Genomic DNA, 17939 nt, shown 5'->3' on the forward strand with positions numbered 1-17939 from the left:
ATTTAGCGAATGAATGGATTTCACTGTCTGTGGCACCCCTGACTATGCTGGGATGCTGTGGAGGTGACGACAGGGAGAGACTGAGACCTCTGGATGGACTAATTCTGTGAGGGTTTCACGCTCCCCCCGCCCAGATCCCACCATCTAGGGAGCAGTCAAGCTGTGTGACCCTCTTCCTGCCTCTCTCTCTGGACCAAGCTTTTCTCATTTGTGAAACAAATGGAGCTGGACTCTGAAGTTCTCCTTGGCTGTCACAGAGAGAGAGAGAAGTGGGGTCACAAGAGCAGGAGTGGGAAGGAGAGTGAGAAGTGGGGAGAGGGGGGAGGAAGGGGGGCAGAGAGGTGGGGGGCAGCTGGAAGGTACCTCCTTGCAGTGGTGCAAGGGTGGGAGGACCAGAGCCTGGACCCTCTTCTCCACCGTCCCCTCAGCGCCTCCCTCCTCTCGAGGGAATTAAATCGCATCCAAACACCAGGCTCTGATTAGCGCTGGCCAGCTGGGCAGGAAGATTTATCATCCCAATTACGAGCTGGCCAAGACAGGCAGGACGTCGAGGGGGGCTGGGTGAGCAGGTGGGAGTGTGCCCGGCGGAGGGGGGTGTCAGGGCTGCCAGAGGCGGTCGCCTTGCACTCCCTGCCCCGTGCCCACTCACCTCCATTGGGAGCATGAGGTTAGGGTGCCCTTCTCTGTTTCTTTGATTATCTGTTTGGCGTCCAAGTGGAGATTGGAGGTTTGACCTTATTGGGGTGGGGATGTTTGGTCCTCCGTAGGGTGCTGGAGGACTTCTGGGTAAAACAGGGGCCCTGGCATTGGGGGGTGGGGTGGGAGAAAGTTTTCCTCCCTAGGGCTAGGCTGGTCCTGATACTCTGGGCTGTCTTATGAGACTCCATGGACATCACAAAAATCTTTGTTCGTGGTGGCATCTGTTAAGTACACAGGTGGCACAGGATCCCGGGAGTTACCCAATCCAAGAGGAACCCAGGCCTCATTTCCACACTTCTGGTGATGGGGAGCTCACTGCCTTACGAAGCAAGCCCTTCCATGCAGGGCTGTGCCAGGCCTCTTCCCCAGATGGCACCACAGTCAGCCTCCCTGGTACTTCCTCCTGCCCGTCCCCACCCTGCCCTGTACCCTCAGCACATGTCCAAGCCCGAGTCTTCCCGACAGCCTCCCGTCTGTTGCCTGCTCCAGGCTGCCCCCATCCCGTCCACCCTCCCCCAGCAGCCCGAGTGACTGCTGCGGACTGCACAGCTGACCATCTTCCTCTTCTGCTCTAAAACCTGCACTGGCTCCCTGTCGTCTCCAGGAGATGCCCGGCTGCTCACAGAACATCCGAGGTCCTTCCTGTAGAGGCCCAGTGAGCTTCCGCACACTCACCTCACCCCACCTACTCCAGCCATTCTCTGGCTCCAGCCTCTGGCCACGCCCAGTCTCTCCATTCTCAGAATGGACAGGGGTCTTTCTGCCGGCCTAGCCTCCAGGCCTGAGCATGTGGGGCTGTTTCTGCTGGGAGCTCCCAAACCCCCTTTCCTTAGCCTTTGAGACCCAACTCAAATGTCCCCTCCTCTGGGGAAGTCTCTTGCCTTCTCCTGTAGGGAGGCAAGTCCCTGGCTACACCTCCTGAATGCCCACCTCCCCCTTCCTTGCACTCTGCGTTGCCACTGACAGTTGATGTGTCTCTCTGCCCACCTGTGAACTCCTGAGGTCAGTGGCCAAGACTTTTTATCACCAGATCCCAGTGCCCAGAGCAGGTGGGTGACAAGAGGCCCTCAGCAGACACTTTATATAAAGCATTCAGCACAATATCTGGTATATTGTGAGCTTCAAATAAATAGAAGCCACTGTTATGAATAGTTAACAATACAGTTATTATCCTTATAGCTATCCAATACGGTACCATTTAATAGATGAGAAAACTAAGGCAAGAAGAGGGGAAACAACTGCCCAAACTCACAGCCGGGAGCCATGCCACTAGAACCAGTTTTTCTCCATCATGTCGCCCTGCCTTCCTAACTGGGTGGGCAAGCCCATCTATCTATCCATTCGGGAAATGTTTATACACAGCTTCTAAGTGCCAGGCCCGGTGTGAATGCTACAGATACACATGGGACCCTGCCCTCATGGAAGGTACCGTTTCCTGGGGAAGAGAGATGAACAAAGCACGCACACAAATGCATATATAAATCATAAAGTGCGCTTTGCGGTATAAGGAAAAATCCAGGGGGCTGTAAAACCGTGACTTGGCCTGGGGTGACCCAGATGGGGAAGCTCTAGCTAATCTGCTTAACTCTTTGCTGTCCGGGGCGGCTAGAGACCACCCCTCCGGACCAGCTTAGGGCCTGGAAGAGAGGGCCGGATGCAGCCCCCCGGCACCGCCCACTCCAGCACGGGCTTTCCAAGTCTCCCCCTCCACCCCGCCATCTCTTTGAAGACTGTCCCTTTACAACTGCCCTTTCCACTGAAGGATTCAGACACAAATTGTGCTTTAAATTCAATAACGGTCATTAATATTTCATGATTACAAAACGTTAAAGATAATGTCAGTGGAAGGAGCATCTGCATGGGCAGAATGGATGACTCAGAAGTTTGGGGCGGGGGGGGGGGGGGAGCGGGCATACTAAGTGGTTCGGGAGTCTTTGAGGTAATCCGGTGTGACAGGTGGCGGCTCCCGGCTGAGCGCTGCATCCTCCGAGGTGCTGGCAAAGCTCAGCGGCTGTGTATAAATATTTTCCCTCTGATTCTTGTCACCTCGTGTTTGTTACACCCAGAGCAGGCGCGGCACCGTGACCCCACCACCATCCCCCGTTTCTGAGGAAGCCAAAGGGATGCTTCAGCAGGAAGACACGGGTGTTGCACTTGGGGGCCCGGCTGGCTGCTGGGAGCCCTGGCCCTGCGTGGACTCGCTCTGTGACTCCGGGCCATCGCTGTTCCTTCCCGAGCCTCTATTTCCTTGGCTGTAAAGTGGGGATAATAATTTGTCCTTGTCTCACAGAGATGGCAAGAAGCCGGAGTGGGTGGATTCTTTGCAACACTCCTGGCTTCGTGCCTGGTACCAAAGACATATGACTTGAGGGGCATCTGGGTGACAGCGGGCTGTGCAGTCTGACAGGCTTGCGCTGGGAATTTGGACAAATGACTTCACCTCTCTTAGTTTCCTCATCCACGCACTGGGGATAACGGCAGAATCAACACCAGATAGGTGGCAAGATTCAACGAGCACAGCATTGTAAAGTGCCTGGCACAGAGCTGGTGCTGAAGCCAAGTGCACAGAGTCGAGATCGATAGATACCATGAACTGAGAGCTAAGTACTAGGCTAAGTCCTTTCCATGTATTATCCTAGTTAATCCTCCCACCAGCACTGTGAAGTGGGAATAATTCATTTTCCCATTGATTAATATCCTCGGTGAGGGTTGGGCAGGGGTTGTGAATTGCAGCTCAGAGGGGAGTGATCTCTAGCCCAGCGACCAGTCCCTTCCTTGCAGAGACTCATCTCCTTCCCCAGCTCAGTTGCTGGGGAGGGTTGGGGGTTGGGGTGGGGTCCCGAGAGCAGAGTACCAGGGAAAGGGAGGCCACGTAGCAAAGCTGCAGAGGAAACCAGGAACACTTGGTCCAAATCCCAGTTCTGCCACCGCACGTCCTTGGACAAATCTCCTAATGATCTGAGCCTCGATTTTCCCATCGGTAAAATGGGTGCGGCTCTGTAACAGATCATGATCAATAAAGTACGTGCTAGGAAGCATGGAGCTCAGTAGCTATTAGGTAAACATTGTAAAATGTTTGTGGGGGAGAGTCCCCCGGACACGCTCTCTCCTGTGAAACGGCAGCACTGCAGACTTTGTATGTGGCTCTAGCTGCTTTCTGAAAGAGACTCACTGGGTAGAAGCACAATGCTTAACCCCAGAACGGGCTTGCTAGTGGTGGGCCTTTGGGCGGTGTGACAGCTGGTAGAGGAGATGTATCTGTGGGTAGGGAGAGGAGGCATCTCTGCCCAGCAGCTGGGCCAGTCCCCATGGTTGCCCAAGGGGCAGGTTCGGGGAGGTAAGGAGGGTGAGCTGTCTTCCTTCCAGTCCAGCCACCACTTCCTCTCCAGCCACCTTTGTTATCTCCCTTTCATGCGGTGGAGAAGTGGATTAAAAGGCTCGGGAGCAGCAGGCACTGAGGTTTGAGCCAGCATTGTATTTTCTTTTAAACCGAAGTTGAAAGAGACAAGGGAACTTCAGCCTAGGGACTTCCTTGTCTGGAATGGGCTGGTGGTGCCTGGGAAGTGGGAGGCACCAGCAGGCGGAGGAGGAGGGAGTCCACCAGGAGGCCTCGAAGTGGCAGGAGGGGCCTGGGGCTGAGGTATGCAGAGGGGAGTTTGAACGGCGCCCACCCCACCCAAGGCTCAGAGACTCTGAGTATTCCTGTTGTCACCACTGCTTCCTGGAGGCTTTGCTGGCTCCTGAGACCTGGCGAGCTGACAGGGTGGGGGAGCTTGCAGAGCAGGTCCAGGCAGGGGCAGTGGCAGTGTTGCTGTGGTTGTGGAGGAGGCCTAGAACTGCCCTGTCCCCACTCCTGGGTGGCGTGACCCTCCATGCTCTTAGCTCCTCCTCCACGGCCTGACTTGTCTGGCCCCCATGTCCCAGGGCCCCCTCTTTCTCTCTCAGCTCACACTCCTCCCCAGCTGTGCCAAATTGCATGTCTCTCTCTCTCTCTCTCTCTCTCACACACACACACACACACACACACTTCCAGAAACTCAGGCCAAGCACCTTGGAGTCATCCTTTGACCCCTCTCTATCTCTCCTCTGTACCATCCCATCAGCAGGTCCTGCGGGCTCTGTCTTCAGTCTGTTTCCCAAAGCTGACCACGTCTCACCATTAACATGGCTAATCATCCTGGGCCAGGCCACTGTCTCATCTTCTGGGCACTGTCGCATGTAACTTCTGGCTGAGCCCCTGTTCCCCCTCCACGCCCCCGCCCCCGCCTCGGAGCTCCTGGTCTATTCGCAATGCAGCAGCCAGAGGTATCATGTCAGGCAACCTCCCTCCTCTACTCAACACCCCCCCAGTGACTCCCACCTCATTTGGAGTCAAGTCCAAAAACCTTGCAATGGCTGACCACTTTGCCCCTCACCAACCACACTGTCCTTGCTGTTCCTCCAACGCTAGGCAAACTACTACCTCAGGCCCTTTGCACTGGCTGTTCCCTTTCCTTGGAACACTCTTCCCTCGGACGGCGGCAGAGCTCAGAGGGAGCTTACTGAGCTCTCTGTTGAAATGTCTCCTTTTCAGAGAGCCCTTCCCCTAAGAGAAACAATCCCCTCCCGATCCCCTTCCTCTACTTCCTTCTTTCTCAGTTTCTTGTTAGCACTTAGCACTTAGCATCAGCTGACATGCGTACGCCCTTTCTCTCAGTTTGTTGATGGTCTAACTCTACCCCATGGAGAAAGGAGTTCTTCTATCTTGTTCAGGGCTGTATCCCCAGCCTCTAAAAAAGGGATTGGTGTGTAGTAGGTGCTCAATAAATGCTGAGGTAAGAAAGCCAGACCCAAGACTGGCCCTCATTTTTTGGCTTGGGAGCCTTCCCAGATCTTTGTTCCTGCGGGTCAGCTTTTGCTGACCACTCCCCCACCCTAGCTTTGCCCAGTTTCTTACTCTTTGCCCCGCCCCCAGCCTTTGGCCCCTCCCCCCTGGGCTTTGCCCCGCCCCAGCTCCAGCCCTCAGCCATCGCCCCTCCCTCCCATATGCGCCACGCCCCCTGGCTCACCCGCCTCCATGGCCAGCACAGTGATGTTGTGCCAGCCGGCAGTCTCTCGGTCCAGCCCCTTGCCGGTTACGATGGCGCCCGTGTCCGCATCGATATCAAAAATCTGGTCCAAATCTGAGTCACGGTCAATGGCGTACCTGAGGGAGGCAGGGCGGGGCTGATTGAAGGTGGCCTGGCGCCAGTGGAGCCTGTGCCCATGTCCCTCCACCCTACCCCCAAAGAGGAACCACCTGCCTGGGAGACACAAGAAGCAGAGGAGTGGAAATGGATCTGAGTTTGCATCTCAGCTGCACTGGGTACCTGCCATGTGTCCATGGGCAACCCTCAAGCTTTCTGAGCCTCAGTTTCCTCAGCTGGGTAATGGGGCTAATGATTTGCGTCCCACGGTCGTTGTGAGGGCTGGAAGAAGGCAAAGGGCCCAGCATAGAGTTAGCACCCGCGGGATATTTGATTCTTATCTTTCCGTAAGAGGTGACCCTAGAGTTGGGCTTGAGAAAGGGACAGGACGGCATTTCAGGCAGGGGGAACAGAAGCTGCAAAGGGCGGTGAGAATTACTTAGGGAATGGCTTATGGTGCAAAAACGGCCAGAACTGGGAAGTGGGGAGGAGGAGGCATCAGAACAGGCAGAGTGCAGAATTCAGGGGGCTGAGCGTCCTGGGGCGCCAAGGGGGATTTTGAGCAGGAGAGAGTGGGTTGACTCTGTCGCTCTGAGGCTCTCCGGAGGCCCCAGACAGGGCACACGGGCTGAGCGGAGGCGGCGGGAAGGGATCTGGGGGGATGGCCGCCGGCCCCTCCCCGCCAGCTTAGCATGCCCGTGCTAATCTGCGGCTTTTTCGTTGCCGCGTGAAAAAGCCCTTTGTTCCGCCTTCTTCCCCGGCCTTTGTGCGGCTACTCCAGGCCTGAAAGGCCCGTGTCCAACACATGTCTCGGGAGGCGGCGGCCCAGAGAGGCCCCGCCAGCTCTCTCCGCCGCTTCCCGGCGCTGATAACGCGGGAGGGGGCGCCGCCAGGCTGCACGGCCGACGAAGGCCCCTAATGCCTAGCAAGGGCTCTTTGTGAAGCGGGGACAAAGGAGCGTGGTGGGGTGGGGCTCCGCCCCAGCGGGGCGCCCCTCCCACTTCCACCAGCAGAAGGAAAGGGGCCCTTCCCCCATCTTCCAGAGCGGGGAAACTGAGGATACAAGAAACACCCTCTGTGGGAACCCGAAGCCCTGAGATGACCCTTCAGTGGGGCCTTGGCTGCATTACCAAACCTCTCTGGGCCTCAGTTTCCTCATCTGTTGAATGGGGATAATGATGTCCAGTGGGACTGCACAGATCTGGGAGCAGCTGGAGCTGGCTTTGAATCCTCTGCTTCTTATTCCACCTGTGTGACCTTGGACAAGTCACTGGACCTCTTTGGCCTCTGTTTGGTTGTCTGGAAAATAGGGTGATTCATACTCACCTCACACTGGTGTGGGTTAGAGGAGGTAATTCATGGAACTGGGCAGAGGTGACAGCCCTTATTTTCATATTCACTGTTGTAGTGGAAGTGGAGGCTCGTGTCAAACTGAAAAGCCCTGGGCACGTGGGTGTAGTGGGCATCTCCTGAGTCCCTAGTTTATTGCCCCTTCCTGTCCCTAAGCTGCTAAGCCTATATTCTCCTTGGCCCTGATCAGCCTGGGTCCTCCTGACCTGGGTGAAAGTGTGTGGGGAGGTTCAGATCCAAGATGACAATTCCTCTCACCGGTATAGCTCCTAGCTGTTTGTAGCTTACTTTTCCTCCAGCCATCCCTCCCTTCGTTCCTTTACGCCTAAACATTAACTGAGTGCCTTCTCTGTGCTGCTATGTGCTAAGCCCTGGGGATAAAATGGCAAACAAGACAGACAATGTCCATCCCTGCCTGGCATCTTGTGAGGCTGATGTGATCTCACCCCATTTTGCAGATGGAGACACTGAGGCTCAGAGAGGAAACTTGCCAAGCTTAGGGCTGCCAAGTACGGTTGTGCAGGTTGTGCCCTGCACAGAGTTAACAGGCGGAAGGGGGGGGGGTGAAGTCCAGCCAGTGTTCCGCTTGCCCAGCCATGTGTCCTAGCCCAGGGAGCATCTTCTCAAAAGGCGACGTTTTTCTTATTTACGAAAGGTGCCATATGGGCTAGTGATAACCCCGCCCAAGGTTGCACAGGGACTGTCACAGAATTGGAATCTGTACCCCAATATGGGCCTCTACACCCAGAGTTCTTTCTAGCGCACTGAACCATCCAAAGTGGCAAGGCATGGAGTCTCAGGTTGCCTTTGCCCCGAGCCTGGCCTGTCGGATGTTTGGGTCCAAAGGAGGTAGAACCAGACTCTGAGTAGCGTCAGCTCAGCTGGAAGGAACGTGGAGACCTCCTCCTGATTTTACAGGTGGGAGAAGTGAGTCCAGGAGAGAGCCAGGGGCATGACCTAGCCTGGGGCTCCTGATCACCTGGTCAGGGCTGGGCGTGAGGCCAGGCTGGTGGGAGGATGCCCACCGCCTTCTTGTTTCTCCTCCCCTCTCGGCTCAGACCTGTTTGCTCTCTTCTCCCTCCTCCTCCCAGTTCTTTTCTGTTCCCTCCTGGAGGAGAAGGGGGTCTGGAATCTAAGTGGAGGCAGCTGTTCCCAAGGCCATGGGGCGGGAGCCACGGGGAGCCTCCGTTAACCAGCTAAAGACTTGGGGCTGCAGGTCAGTGTGGCCGCTGAGCCCAGGTGGCTTTGTTCCAGCTCAGGGAGCCAGCGAGTGAATGGGAGGGAGGGGCGGAGGGCGTGGTGTGTGGCAAGGAGTGTGGCCTGGCAGATGTGGGGGGCAGCGGGGGACGCTTGTGTACCCCTCACGTGTAGGTGCAAGAGTTGTGTGTCTGTGTTGTGGGTGGAAACTGGTGTGTGACGCTGTGTTGCAGTTGGAAGGTACAAGAGGCAGCCGCTCAGCCCTGGGTCTGGATCCATGATGTCCCCGGACAAGTCACTGCATCTTTGAGCCTTAATTTTCAGCAAAATGGAACCGATTTTACTCCCACCTTGCAACTGGTTGGGATGATTAAGTGCCTAGCTAGGGGACAGGTGCCTAGTTGGGTTCCAGGAAAATGACTCCCGGAGTGAGAACTACTGTTATTCTAATGAGCGTTCCGAAATGTCTGGTAAGGGGGACACAGGTGACCCTTCAACCCAGTGTGTGGTCTGTGTGCCTGGGGGTGGGAGGCACCATGTATGGACATGGCAGCATTGCCAGCGGTCTGAGAAGGACAGGAGGCATCTGTGGTCTAGAAGGTTCTGCTCAGTTCTCACTGCCCTACTTCTCATTTGGTCAGCCAGGATCTGAAGGGCAGGAAGGGGAACAGCAGCTGGTGTGGGTGGAAGAGTACAGTGACAGAGTATGGGTATGTGTCTGCTAGTGTGTGTGTGCGTGTGCACACGTGCAAAGAAAGCCTGGGAATGACGGTCAGGAGTGCGGATCTGGTGGCCATCTGGCTAGGTTTGAAACCTAGCTGTGTGACCCTGAGCAAGTCACTTAACCTCTCTGGTCTTTGGTTCCATCTTAGAAATGGCGCTAATAATAACACCTACCTCACAGGGTGGTTGTGAGGATTAGACAAGTACTACCAATAAAACACTTTTAACAGCGCTGGGCACCTAGCACATGACGTATGGATTAGCTCTTATTTTTATTTGCTCAGCAAGACTTTGTGACAGGCCTGTGTAAGGGCTTCACATGCACGAGCTCCTCCAGTGCTTGCAGGTAACAGTCATCACTGCCGCTGCCGTTTTACACATGAGGAAGCTGAGGCTCAGAGAAGCCAGGTGCCTCGCCCCGGGTCAAAAGGGCTGGTTAGTGGCAGAGCCAAGTTCCCAAGCCACGTCTGTCTGTCCAGATTCCCAGATCTAACTAAGGGTACTCTCCTGAGGACCAGCCAGGTATACCTGCGGGTGCTCCCACACCCTGGGCACAGCACAAAACGCTGCTGCTGTCAAGGTCAGGGTGAGAGAAGTGGGGAGGGTACTTCTTCCTGCCTTGAGTGCATGTGGGTTTTCTCCACATAAATATGTGCATAGATAGCTCACACAGGCATGACAGATAGGAAAGTCTGCAGATTCATGTGTGTCCAGGCTGCCCGGTGCTCCTGTGTCCAGGCTCGTGTACATGCAGCAGGCTGAATGATGCGGCCCCCACCTGAGCTACTAGTGGGGGAAACTTCAGATGCAAAAGGGGCTGCTCCTCTGACCCGGGGATTCTTCTCTGCTCACCCCATTCTGTCTTCGACTCTTTCCCCTCCCCCTAACCCTTTTAAAGCACACACTCAAAGCCTGCACATGACACCTAGAAATTTGTGTGTGGTTAGTTCTGGTTGCAGAATGAAGGGGAGAAACAGGTGTCCAGAGCACCGAGAAAAATGGTAATGTTCATTTCCTGAGGACCTATTATGTACCAAACACTTAATCCTCCCTCTAATCCCGGTACCACGGAGCGTAGAACCTGGTCCATGATAGACATTTAGTACCTATTTTTTTGAATAAATGAATGAGGCAAGAACTACCACGACACCCATTTTAGAGATGGGAAAACTGAGGCTTGGAGTGGGTGCAGTGATTTTCCCACAATTCTACAACTGAGCTAGGATTCATGATTCTAAAGTGCATGTACTTTCTGCTGCACCCCACTGTGGACTGCTGGGAGGAAATGAAGTGTTTACTCTCTCTCTGGTCCAGTGTGGGCTTTCCTGTTTTTGGCATTCAAGGAAGACTCATGAGGGGGCTGGGGCTGGTAGGGCTGGGGCTGGGCTGATAAACAGCCGGTCTATCTGCAAGGCTGCCTAATCCAGGCATGGGCCCATCTGAGCCCTCTCCTCCTCCTCTCAAAAGCCTTCCAAGACTTCCCACTGCCTAGGGATAAAGTTCCACACCTTCATCTGACATTCAAGGCCCTTCACAGCTTGTCCCCAAGTGCCCCCCCATGACCTCATCTCCAGCCCACCCCCCTCACGTGAGCTCATCCAGCTGACCTCCCTGCCCCTGAACTTAACCTCCTGGCTCCATGATTCTGTTCCTGCCACCAGGCCCTCACTATCACTCCACCCTGGAGTGCTGTCCTCCCATTCCAACCTCGTCCTCTTCATCCTTGCTCGGGGGCCATCCCTCCTTGGTGCCCAGAGTCCTTGCCCCTGCTTGGAGCTCCTTAGTCCTTAGCCCCTGCCTCAGCCCACTCAGGCTTAGATCTGTCACTAGATTCACTCACACGGGGCCCCAGCCTTCCCATCGCCCCCATCTGACTCTCTGGGCCTCAAGCACAGGGAAGGGCACAGTGTAAGGTTGGAAATAGTTCTAACTAAACAGAGAGTCAGAAGCAGGAGTGAAATGGCAGGAGGCTGGACTCAAGAAGCAGACAATCATGGGTTAAATCTCATTCCTTCCCCTTTCAGGCCGAGTGACACTGGGAGACTCCCTTCTCCTCTCAGACCCTCAGTTCCTTCATCTGTAGAATGAGTTAACTACATCCTGAGGGCCAAACGCCACAGTATGAGGCATCTTCCACTCTCTCCAGTGCAGCGACTCAGAAAAACCACTCTGTACATCTGTATTTCTGTATTTCCAAGGTGCCTACTATGCTAGGCAAAATCTCCCAGGATACCACTTCATTTCCAGGAACGCACTAAGCTTGTTCCTGCCTCTGGACCTTTGCACTTGCTGTTCCTTCTACCTGGACAGCGCTTCCACACATCTTTGTTTGGGTGGCTCTCTCTTGATCATTCTGATGTGAACACATCTGCCAGCTCCTTGACAACTTAAGCCAAAGTAGCCCCCTGTGGCCCCAGTCCTCCTTATCCCATTACATAGTAGTTTATTTTCTTCATAGCTCTTATCAGCAATGATCCCTTTTAACCATTTGTTGATGTGTCTCAACAGCTACTTGTTGACTGTCTGCCCCCACAACGGCCCGCAAGCTCCATGAGGGGAGGGACTGGGTCTTATCACCATTTCCCCATTTCCTGGGTCAGTGGCTGACATGACATGTCTCAATGCATAGGTGCTGAGTCTAGAACCTTTGGAACTGGGGGAGCTGGAATATAAGCTGGGCTCTGGGCCGCACACGCGGCCTGTGAGGACCGCTTCTCTGGCCTCCCATTTCCACGCCTGTCCCCTATGGACTGGGCGCTCCTCTCCAGCTCTGCCCGTGGCTGAGTCATCTCAGGCCTGGCTCAGGGCTGGGCATGGAGGAGGAGTTGGGTAAATGTTTGTCGTATGAAATTGGACCTGTCTCAAGCTCCTCACCGCCTCCACATCTGAGGGGCCCCAGGGAAGAGGCAGCAAAGAGAGATGAAAAGAGGTGAGAGCAGGTTTCCAAGTTGGCCCTTTCAGTGCAGATAAAAGCGGGGGGTGGGGGGAGGGAAGTCAACGGAGAGTGGGAGGGAGAGGACTGAGAGGGGGTGTGGAGAGCTGTACTGGAGAGGAGGGGGCCAGGCAGACTGAAGCAGGGACCTGGGAGGCAAGGATGAGGCTCCTACTGCTGGTTCTTAACTCCTCCCCTCCCTGGGCCTGAGTTTCCTGCCAAACATGGGTGATAATGCCCTCCTGGGAGAGGTCTGGGCTGAGCCCAAGGCTGATGGGGATGTTTAAAGACTGTACCTACCAGTAGCAGGGATGGAAGGGCGGTGGAGGAGTTCAGAGGCAGTGGAGGGCAGTTTTGGCCTTGAGAAGGGTGGAGGCAGCCCAGGAGGCATTCTGGACCTCTGGACCAGTCTGAGCCCCTTGGCCTACCTTTGAGGCCCGTCAGACCTCTCTCACTAGCTCATCTCCCTCCGCCTCCTGTAGCTATCACAGTCTACTCTTTTCCAGGCACACCTACCACTCCCCTGCCTCCATACGCCTGCACCCGGGAATGGCCTTCTCTTCATAGTTGTACCTGACCAGGCTCAGGTATCCAGCTTAGTTCAATTCCTCCCTCCTTCAAGAAGTCTTTCTAGACCCCTGAGGGTAGCTCCTAGTCTGGAAGTGCATGAGTAGTTAAGCAGGATGGCATCTTTGTGTCCTCACCTCGGGTTGCCATGTAAGGTTGCACAGCCTGCGCACTGTACAAATCTGAGCCGTTCACACGGATGATGGTGGGAATGTCACGCATCTGGAGTTATGTGATGCAGAGATCCTCAAAGTAACTTCCCTTCCCTCTTTCTCCAATGCTCAGCACAGAGCTAGGCACACAGTTGCCTGAGGGATCATTCACTGACTATGTAACAGGGGTTTTAGGGAAAAAGCAGGAAGCTACAGGCTCTTTTTCCCATCCATCCAACAATGGCCATCCGCCCCACCCCGACCTTCTCCTCTGGATCACTTTCTATCTGACATTCTTCCAACCTGGGCCACAGTCAGGGACTCCCTAACCGCTGCAGCTCTCAAACCCTTCCTGGGACACTGATAGTGCCGCAGCATCCCCTCCCCTCCACCCACCTGCCCCGCTCACTGCTCTGCCTCTCTCTCTGTGTCTGATTCTATTTCTTCCCCTTTCTGGCTTTCTCTCCAAGTCTCCTCTCTCTGTTCCTACAGTGCCAGGTAGGTCCCTCTGTCCTTTAGTTACTCCTGCCCTCTTTCCACCGGCTCTCCTCCTTCTCTGGTCACTTCCTCTCATTGTTGGTCTCGCTACCCCTCCATGAGTCTCTCTCTTTTCTCAGTCTTTCTCTGATTTTACATGTCATTCATTCACCATGCGTCAGGGAGTGTCCACCGAGCGCTAGGCAGTGGGTGAGGCGCTGAGGATACAGCCGTGAACACAGACATGCATCCCTACCCTCCTGGTGTTTATCTTTTAAGGGGGGGTACAAACGAAGTCATCAGGAAAATGGATACGAAGTGTGGGGACAGGTTGGGGTGGGGTTGACATTTTAGAAAGAGTGGTTGGGGAAGGTTGCACTGAGAAGCTGATGCTTGAGGAAAGTCCTGGAGGAAGTGAAAGGACCAACCATGGGGATATTAAGGGGGAGAACATTCCAAGCAAAGCGATCAGGAGCTGCAAAGGCCCTGGGGTAGAGGCGGGCTGGGTGTATCTGCGGAGCTGGGCGGAGGCCAGTGTGGCTGAGCAGAGTGAACCACGGAAGGAGGGTCGTGGGAGGTGATGTCTGAGAGGTTACAGTGAGGCCACACCGCATAGGGTCTGGGGGGCACTGTGAGGGTCTGGGCTTTTATCCTGAGCCCGAGAGGTGCCTTTGGAGGGCTTTGAGCAGAGGAGGGCCACGCTCTGATTTACATTTGGGTGGGATCAGTCTAGCTCCTGTGCCCATTCTAGACTGAAGAGGTGTGAGGACACAAGCAGGGAGTCCAGCGAGGAGGCAGTAATCCAGGCAGGAGAAGGAGGTGGCTTGGACCAGGGTGGCAGCAGCGGAGGAGGTGAGAAATGGTCTGATTCTGCTGATGATTTTAAAGCAGGGATGACAGGGGCTGCTGATGGACTGGAGGGAGGTGTGAGAGAAAAACAGAGCTCGAGGATGGTTTTCAACATTTTTGACCTGAAAAGCTGAAAGGATGAAATTATCTTTTTTTTTTTTTTTTTTGGTGGAGGACTGAGGTTGAGCCCAGGTCACTGTGTTGTGTCTGTCACACCTGGTTCTCTCCTTATCCTGGGTCCCTTGTCTCTCTGCGACTGTTCTCTAACCTGTTTCCTTTGTCTCCTTGGCTCCCGGCCTGTTTCTCTCCATCTCTGTGTCCATCTCTCTCTCTCCCCTCCCCCCACACCATCTTTTCCCCCTCCCCTCCCCGACCTGCCCCCTCCCCCTCTGCCCGCCGTCTGTCCGAGGGCGCTGACGGGGTAGCAGGCAGCAGGCGTCGGCCCCGGGCGGGTGTCTCACCGGACGGGCCGGTTGGCGGCGTCGGGGTCCCGCGCCGTCACCACGACGACCAGGGAGCCCACCTGCGCGTCCTCCTGTACCTCCAGGAGGCCGGAGGGCTGCTGGAACTCGGGGGGCTCGTCCACGTCGGTCACGGCCACACGCACGATCGCCTGGTCGCGGAACGTGCCCAGGTCAGCGAAGCGGGGATCCACGAACTTGTTGAGCGCCTCCAGGACCACGGTGTGCACGGGCTGGGACTCGAAGTCCAGGCGCTGGTGGGGAGGAAGCAGAGGGCCGGTGAGTGGGTTGTGGTCTGCTCAACACCTCCGGGCGGACAGATCCTAAGTCAGGGGGGATGGGCCCCGAGAGGGCGGAGCTGGCCCAAGGTGACAGTTGACTCAGCAGGGCCTCCGGAGTATCAGGCTGCACCCCGGAACTGGCTGTCCAAGACCCAGACCAACCCTCTCTGGTTACAAGTGGAGAAAGTAAGGCCCTGCTGGGGACAGTCTTGTCCAGGGACACAGGGTCAAGTACTGATACCCAGACTTCCCGCTACAGAGCACAGTAGGTTGGGGCATTGATTTATTAACTTACAAAGCGCTATGTGCCTGTGTTCTAAACATAGTGGCTCATCTATTTTACAACATCCCAAAGAGGCTTGTATTATTATTATCACATTTTACACACAAGGAAATCGAGGCCCAGAAGGCTCTGTAACTTGCCCAAGGTCGGCTCCCAAGTCCCAGGCCCATGAGAGGAAAGGTACTGGATCCGCGCTGACTGGCTCTGTGTCTGCCGGCAGTCTGTTTGGCCTCTCTGGGCCTCAGGTGGGAGGGTTAAATGACACGTTCCTGGTATATACTGGTGGCAGCCGCTAATGTGAGTTGAGCCTGATAAGCCTGGCTGCCTTAGAGCTTTCCTCCGAGATCTGGCTAAAGCCATGCTGAGCCCTGCTTCTCATCAGAGAGTGCTGGTGGGTGACGCTCTGATGGACAAGCTCCATGGCTGTATGGGTGCTGGCCTCCTAAGGACAATGCCTTAGAGCAAAGAGAAATTGCACCGGTGGAACCACAGGCACCTCCGTTACACGGTGGGGGAGCTATCTGAGCAGCAGGGGCCACCTTCCTGGAGATCTGCCCTGTGTGTAGGGACCGTCCTTTCCTCTCAGAACCTCCCATCCCCCGCCCCCTTCTCCAGCAGCCAAAAAAAAAAAAAAAAAAAAGAAGGGCTACCTCCTGCCTCCTTCCTCCATCCTGTTGCCTGGGAAATCAGGATGCAGGGAGGCAGGCGCGGGCCTGGTCTGGGAGTGAGCGATGGGCTCTGGAGCCAGGTCATCCATCAGGCGGGGGCTCTGCTCCCTGAGCCAGCACTGACTCCACAGAGGCACCTCGGGCGCCACTGCTGGAGCAGGCGGGAGGCCCAAGAGCCAGGGAGGAGAGGGGGACAGGATAGAGGCAGCACTGTGGATGAGAGCAAATGCTGTGCTGGGGTCCCCAGGCTGGGCTTGGGGCCTGATTCTGTTGCTGTGTGATGCTGGGCTTCTCTGGGCCTCCAGTTCCCCATCTGTGAAATGGGCTCATCTTACAGTGAGGACAAATGGAGGTCAGAAGACTGAAAACCACTTAATGCTTAAAAGGGTGGATCCTGGAGCCAGACTGCCCGGACCCATAGCCCTACAACTGCTCTGTAAGATGCATGACCTTGGATGTAAATGTCTGAAGTTCTCAGAGCCTCAGTTTCTCATCTATAAAATGGGCAATAATAGTACTTCAGAGGGTCATTGTAGGGATCAATTGAGTTAATACATGGAAAGCAGTGGAAGGATTCCTGGCACAATGTAAACACTCATTATAAGTATTAGTATTAGATTATTATCCTTGTTGAAGAAACTGGGAGTTTTCTCTATCCTCAAGCCCTCAAGCCCAGGTAGAGAGTTTGCTTATTGAGTGAATGAAGGGCCGTCGGGGGGCAGATGTTTCTGTGGGTCCCAGAGGGCAGAACCTGGGCTGATAGGAGCAGATTAAAGGAGACGGATTCTGGCTGAATGGGAGGAGGAAGAGCTGGACGATGGTAGGGAGTGAGCATCCCATCCCCAGGCACGTACAAAGGCCTATGACCATTTGTGGGCCAGGGCAGGGGATTTAGACCTCCCATGGGACAGCAGGGTTGGAGCGGACAGGCTCAAAGGCCTGCGCAGCCCTGAGTTGCCAAGCCTGTGACCAAGTCCTGGAAGATGGATTTTTGCTTTTTTATTTGACCTCCGTCCGCTTTCCCTAGGGGTTGCTGACTTTGCTGTTTTAGCTTCTGGTTCCGAGGCTGGCCAGTGGGTGAGGAGGCTGTTAGACTCAGGAAGGAGAGGTGTGCTCTTGGGCGAGCCCTCTTACCTCTCTGAGCCTCTGTTTTCTCACTTGTAAAAATGGGCATAATATATTTCCTTCAGAGGGGAACATGAGGATTAAAGGAAACAATGAGTGTGAAGGGCCTGGTATGAACTTGAAGTAGCTCAGCATAGTGTTGAAGAGCACAGATTCAAATCTGGATTGAATCCTGGCTCTTGACAACTAGCTGTGCAACCTTGGACAAGTCACTTAACCTCTCTGTGCTTCATTTTCCCATTTGTAAAATGGGAATGACACCAGGTTGGTCCAGAGTTTCCGGAGAGACTTAATCCCTGGAGTGGAGTGGGGTGGGGATATTTGGCCACTCAACGGCCCTCCTGACCCTGCTGCCCTGGGGCCTGCCTCCCCCACCCCTCCTGGGGCAGCCCCGCACCTTCTGCACTACGATGATGGCCTCCTGAGTGTCGCTGTCTGTGGTGACCTTGAACACATGGCCGCCGCTGCCGCTCTCCTCCCTGAGGTGGTAAGTCATGTCTGTGTTTTCGCCCACGTCTGAGTCCTCGGCCTTCACGCGTCCCACAGCTGTGCCGATGGGGGCCGACTCCTGAATGCTGAACTGGTACATCTCTGTAGGGAATACAGCTGTGAGCAGGGATGGAGTGACAGCCCCTCCCCCAGCTCCCACCAGCACTAGGGGAGAGGGGGGTGTCTCAGATGGGCTCCTTGAGGGGCAGTGTCTTAAAGGCGCTCCCTGCTTGGCCAGGACTGATGCTGGGAGAGGTGCGTCCCCTGCAGAAATGTGGGATGCAGTGCAAAGAGGAGGGTTTTAATTCTCACCCTGGCTTTATTCTCTGATTGACTTGGGAAAGTGCCTGCAGTTCTTTGGGACTCAGTGTCCCCATCTGCCCAGTGAAGGGACAGAGGAGCACAGTGATCAAGGCTAAGGCTCTAGAGTCAGTCCCAGCTGCGTAATCCCAAGCTTTGGTTTTCCTCATCTGTAGAATGGGAATAATAACAGTGCCTTCCTAACAGCACTGTTCATCCTG

The 17939-nt window shown here is 55.1% G+C and overlaps 1 protein-coding gene across 5 annotated transcripts in view; it reads right to left on the minus strand.

Moving 5' to 3' along the window:
* Positions 1–17939, minus strand: part of CDH22 (cadherin 22) — a 131227-nt gene that overhangs the window by 21709 nt on the left and 91579 nt on the right. For all 5 annotated transcript variants that reach the window (XM_060285475.2, XM_060285471.1, XM_060285473.2 and 2 more), the window contains exons 6-8: positions 17327–17520; positions 14573–14826; positions 5748–5884 (exon numbers count right to left, since the gene is read on the minus strand). In XM_060285475.2, the coding sequence (XP_060141458.1) occupies positions 5748–5884; positions 14573–14826; positions 17327–17520 (585 nt within the window). The remainder of the gene's footprint in view (positions 1–5747; positions 5885–14572; positions 14827–17326; positions 17521–17939) is intronic.

The sequence above is a fragment of the Globicephala melas genome, chromosome 15 (assembly GCF_963455315.2).
Source record: "Globicephala melas chromosome 15, mGloMel1.2, whole genome shotgun sequence".
Taxonomy (NCBI): Eukaryota; Metazoa; Chordata; class Mammalia; order Artiodactyla; family Delphinidae; genus Globicephala; species Globicephala melas.